The sequence below is a fragment of the Carassius auratus genome, chromosome 48 (genome assembly GCF_003368295.1).
Source record: "Carassius auratus strain Wakin chromosome 48, ASM336829v1, whole genome shotgun sequence".
Lineage (NCBI taxonomy): Eukaryota > Metazoa > Chordata > Actinopteri > Cypriniformes > Cyprinidae > Carassius > Carassius auratus.
Genome location: NC_039290.1, coordinates 9969557 through 9975139, shown reverse-complemented (window position 1 = coordinate 9975139; position 5583 = coordinate 9969557). Strand labels below are relative to the sequence as shown.

Here is a 5583-nt window from a genome sequence, read left to right as displayed (position 1 = left end):
ATAATGTTTTAATATAAAACAAATAATATATTAAAGATAAGCAACAGGGATCTGAGCCCATCATTTATATTTTTTAAAAATGACCAGAAGCTGACACTGTTTGTAAACATAGTGATGCATGTTTGTAAGCTGTTCATCAGTCGCCCGTCTGGAAGCACATGGGTTCAGACAGCAATCTCACGGCGCTGTCGTCCTCCTGCATGTGATCCAGTCTCGTCTCGTTCCTCTCTTCCTCGTCTCGTCTCATCTGCTCACGTTCTTCATCCTGCTGCGTCTCGCCGTCATTATCTTCGCCCTCCTCTTCGGTTTCTCCACGTTCATCATTCTCAGCTGCAGGAGATCCGTCTCCTGTGTCTGCGGAAAGAAAAAAATTAACATATTTGGTGCTTTAATAATATAATTGCATATACTTTACATCCTTGCATGATTATGAACTAGTGAATTGCACCAGTTCATTAAAACAAACTGTTTTAAATCAAATTTTCCTAGTTTGGAGGCTCTGGATTGCGTTGTAAATAATATTCAGTTTCTTGCACAGATTGATCATTTTGTTTCATAAGACCTTAATTTATCATCAGGATTAGTTCTCGACCGATATATCGGCCGATATTTGGCATTTTGCAAATATCGGCAACGGCCTATACGTTTTTCTGCTTGACCGATGTGTTGGAGGCGGGACTTTTATTTTGACGCAGTGCCTGAATGCTCACTCTCTCTTGTTTATTGTAGTTGTAAACAGTTCTGTCTAATACGGATAGAAGTCTGTTAAATAAAGGAATTAATACAGAAAGTATAACGATTGTTTTCATACATTTAGTAATAGAAAGGCAAACATAATAATACTTTTTCGTTTGCCGTCAGCATTAAGCAAATACGCATTTATGTAATATATCTAATGAACTATTGACTAATGAACATTAATATCAAAAACCTTGCAAAACCTAGTTGACGTACTGTGTTAATTGAATGCTTTAAACTTAAAACTCGTGATTTCAAATTATGCATCGCTTCGTGCTTTTGCCCACTGTCATATTCATGTGTGCTGTATGTAAAATGAGTGTTACCCTGGCTTTATTTACAAACTATGATTCCCAGTGCACATAAACTTCCCAGAATACGGAGTGCCCTGTTGGTTACAGTGTTTACCTTTTATTAAATATTTATTTATTTGTGAAAAATACTTTGTCATTTAAATTGTGTATACATTTATTTTTTTAATCAATTGTCAAATGATCTCAAATTTCTTAAAATATAAAAAAAAAAAAAAATCTGCTTTATATCGGTTATCCAAGAAATCGGTATCGGCAAAAAACAAAACAAAAAAAACAACATCGGTCGACCACTAATGAGGAGCAACAGGGATTCATTTTGTGTTGCCTGTATATGCTATTTTAACTCTCAAAGTGCCAGTAGCTGTTTATTAGAAATTTATAAACCACCAAGGACCAAGGGTTCATCCAAAAATCTTCTTAACTGTTCTACTGAAGAACAAAAGTCATCTTGGATGACCAGAGGATGAGTAAATAAACAGAACATTTTAAATTTTGGGTGAACTCTCCGTTTAACGTGTGTGTGTGTTTACCCTGGCCGCTGTTGTCCCGTCCCGGCGTCCCGTCTGCACCCTGTGTGGCCCCCCGAGCGGACACTTGTGATCGCTGTAGTATTTCTGGCGGGTGAAGCCCTTGTTGCAGGCGGCGCAGCGGAAGCGATAGTTATCGGTGTGTGAGCGCTGATGCTCCAGCATGTGAGCGCGACGACTGAACGATTTCTGACAGAACTGACACTTATACGGCTTTATACCTGCAGGAGAGAGAAAGACATTCGCTAAATACGTTATTATACAGTTCCACATTACTCAACAACAACAACAGAAACATTTATTAGAGCATCTTTGCCTTGTTTTGCAGTAACAGTATTGAAATGTGCATAAAAAAAGATGAATTCACCTGACAAGCAAAACTATTACTAAGATATTAAGGTTTGTTGCTTATAAAATGTTTTCTGATTATAATTGAAGTATTTTTTAAAGTAAATGCTCAAATGTAGAATAATAGAATAGAATAATAATTTAGAATATATACAGTATATGCTTAAAAATAAATATATGTCATTTATATGTGTGTTTATTATATTACATTACATATAGTTTTTAATAAAAAAAGTACACAATAGATTAGACAGACAATATAGATTTATATTTATATATAATATCGGCAGATTTTTATCAAAAGGGATTTGTAAACTTTTCTAAATGATACGTTTTTTATGAATTTAACTTGATGTACTGAAGTAACCACAAAAACAAATTTTAATTGAAATAAAAGAGCTATTAAAATTATTAAAACTAATAGAAATGACAGAAACGCAACAAAATTCCTAAAATGAAAAAGAAAATGGAAAATATAAAAATGAAATCCAATTCAAAATATTAATAAAAACTATTAGTGTCTTAATGATTGTGAAATAACATTCACTAAAACTATTAAAAACTATTTTAGTTAATTGAAATGAAAATAAAATATGAATATTACTATATAAAAAGGCAAGATAGTATAGTATACTACAATATATTGTAAACTAAATCTATTAAAAAAAAATGTCTTTTATTACAAAAGTTAAAATAATATAAAACTACATGAAAAATGCTTGAAAATTTTTATTAATAATTAGACAATAGTTTTAGAACTAAAATGACTTCAAATAAAATAATAAATAATAAAAATGGCAAAAGCACATAACAAAATTTCTAAAATGTAAACTAAAATGACTAAAACTATAATATAGTATACTAATAGTATTTTAATAATACTAGCATTATTAATTAAGACTATAATTGTATATGAATAATACTAAAACAAACTATTAAAATCAGTTACGTTTTTTAAAACGAGGCTGAATATTATATGAAAAACTGAAGTACTAAAGTTCAGACTTCATCATGCTCACCTGAATGTGAGAGAATGTGAGCTTTGAGTTTGTCGGGTCTGTTGAACTCTTTGGTGCAGCCCACATGAGTCCTGCCACAGAAATCAAATCATCAAACACATTCAGATCACACGGATGTCTCTCTGCCGCCTCGACGTCGTCACTCACCTGAAGGGACACTTGTACTTCTTGAAGGGTTCGTGAATCAGCATGTGTCTCTTTACTTTGTCCTTCCTGTTGAACGTGGCCTCACAGACGGAGCATTTATACGGCTTCTCTCCTGCGAAACAACAAAATCTGACTTTACGTCCCTGTAACACATCAGACTAATTTTATAATTCAGTTTATTACTCAATCAAAACTACTTTGTACATTAACTCGTCTGTTTTTTGGGACTTTCTAGAGTAGTGTTGCTTTCGGCAACGAAAATGATGACTAAATATCGTCGTCAACGAACCTTGACGAAAACGAGATGAGGCGCAACGTAAATGCTGGTCATGTGACGATGACTATAATTAAACGTATAATGAAATATTGTTGACTAATAAAAACAAGACAAAATGTGGTTTACAAAGTAAAAACTATGCTAAAATGTCTCTTCATTTTCCTTGACGGAAACAAAATGTCATAACGTTATTTCGTCTCGTATAGTCGCGATATTATTTTTATTTTGCAGTATTTCTGTTTCTGTATTATTTAGAAGACGTCAACAAAGAAAGTTAACAGACACAGAGAAAGGGAACGATTTGTGTACTTCTAACTAGTGGTGCCGATATCTTGGAAAGCATAGGGGCCGATAGCCGATATAAAGCCGATATTTTTTTATTATTATTAATATTTAAGAAATTTGAAATCATTTGACAATGGATTGAAAAATAAATGTGTAAAAGAAACATACTTGACTTTAGATGACAGTATTTTTCACTAATAAATAAATATTTAATACAATTATAATATAAAAATAAGTAAACACTGTAACCAACATGGCACTCAGAAGTTTTTGTGTGCATTGGGAATCATATTTTTCTAATAAAGCCAGGGTAACCCTCATTTTACATACAGCACACAGAGAAAATGACATGGATATAACAGTGGGCGAATGCATAAAGCGCAGAAAAATTTGAAATCACGAGTTTAATAAAGTTTAAAGCATTCAATTCACACGGACAAAAAAAACAAAAACAAAGTTTGCAAGGTTTGTGAAATTAAATGTTCAAAGATTTGTTTAAATAATACAAATGCGTATTTGCTGACGGCAAACAAGAAAGTATTATAATGTTTACCTTTCTATTACTAATAGGCTTAATATAAAATAAATTGTTATAATACTTTCTGCATACATGAATTCCTTTGTTTAACCGTTCTATCTGATTATTAGACAAACTTCTATCCGCATTAGACAGAACTATTACTGATGACTACAGTAAACAAGAGAGAGTATTTGAGCACTCGGTGCCGTCAAAATAAAAGTCCTGCTTCAAACACATCGACCTCCAGAAAAACTTATCGGCTAATGCCGATATTTGAAAAATGTCAAATATCGGCCGATACATGGCCATTGTCGATATATCGCCATTGTCGATATATCGGTCGACCACTACTTCTAACGTGTTTGGTTGGTAAAATAAATGTTGTAAATTCAAATCAGAGCGTCTTCCGTGTGTGGAATGGATGCATTCTTGAGTCTAAAAGGTAACAATAATATAATAAGATAACCTGGTTTGAAATGGGTTTGGCTAAAATAACATTTTGGTTTCATCTATACTACTAGGCACTTATACTATATTGGCTGGATTAAATAGAATTGCATTACTAAAAATAGACTAAAATACAACTTTCTTTGACTAGAACTAGACTAAATGTCATCAGTTTTCGTCGACTAAAACTAAACGAAAATAGTCATGGATAATTCTGACTAAAATGCTCAGACTTTTAGTTGAATGACACTCGACTAGACTAAAAAGAGTATGAACGTGACTAAAGCTAATTAAAAACTAAAATGACAATTCACACAAAGACTAGACTAAAACTAAAATTAAAACAGGGTGCCAAAAACAACACTTTTCTAGAGCCTTCATAAACTCAATTATATAAGGCTAAAACTGTATTTGAGAGGAAAGGACATAAAGTGTGCATTACCTGAGTGGATCTTTGTGTGTAGTTTGAGGTAGTGCTCTGTTTTGAAGAACTTTTTACAGATCTGACATTTGAATTTGCCGCCGACGCCGTGAGTGGAGAGATGCCTGCGGAAATACCTCTCACACGGAAACACCTGAGGGATACAAACACATTCACCGCTGATTCTTTGAAAAGAAATGTTCAGGCGCTTACTCCTCCTAAATCTATTTAAACTAAATCTAAAAAAATAATTTTAATAGTAGATTGAAATTTTAAGCTGAAACTAGACCTATAGTCAAATTTAAACAAAGTTAAATAATAAAAAACAAAAACCAATAAAAATGATTAAAGCACAACAAAAAGCTTAAACTCAAATGAAAATGAGAAACATTAAAAATCGTTTTCATCAATTGAAATTAAGTTAAAAAAAAATATGAATATTAAATGTTATGTAAGTAATATTAAAAGTTAAACTTAATGTTTTCTTGACAACTAACTGAAATAAAAAATGTAAAGAATTTAACAAAATTAAAGCTGACT

General features: G+C 32.3%; 1 protein-coding gene across 1 annotated transcript in view; it reads right to left on the bottom strand.

Annotated features, from left to right (window-relative positions):
- Positions 1-5583, bottom strand: part of LOC113065814 (zinc finger protein 341-like) — a 16196-nt gene continuing 10613 nt past the window's right edge. The window contains 6 exon segments of the mRNA XM_026237342.1: positions 1-348; positions 1583-1634; positions 1637-1800; positions 2947-3017; positions 3094-3205; positions 5065-5197. Coding sequence (XP_026093127.1) covers positions 137-348; positions 1583-1634; positions 1637-1800; positions 2947-3017; positions 3094-3205; positions 5065-5197 — 744 coding nt within the window. The 3' untranslated portion in view covers positions 1-136.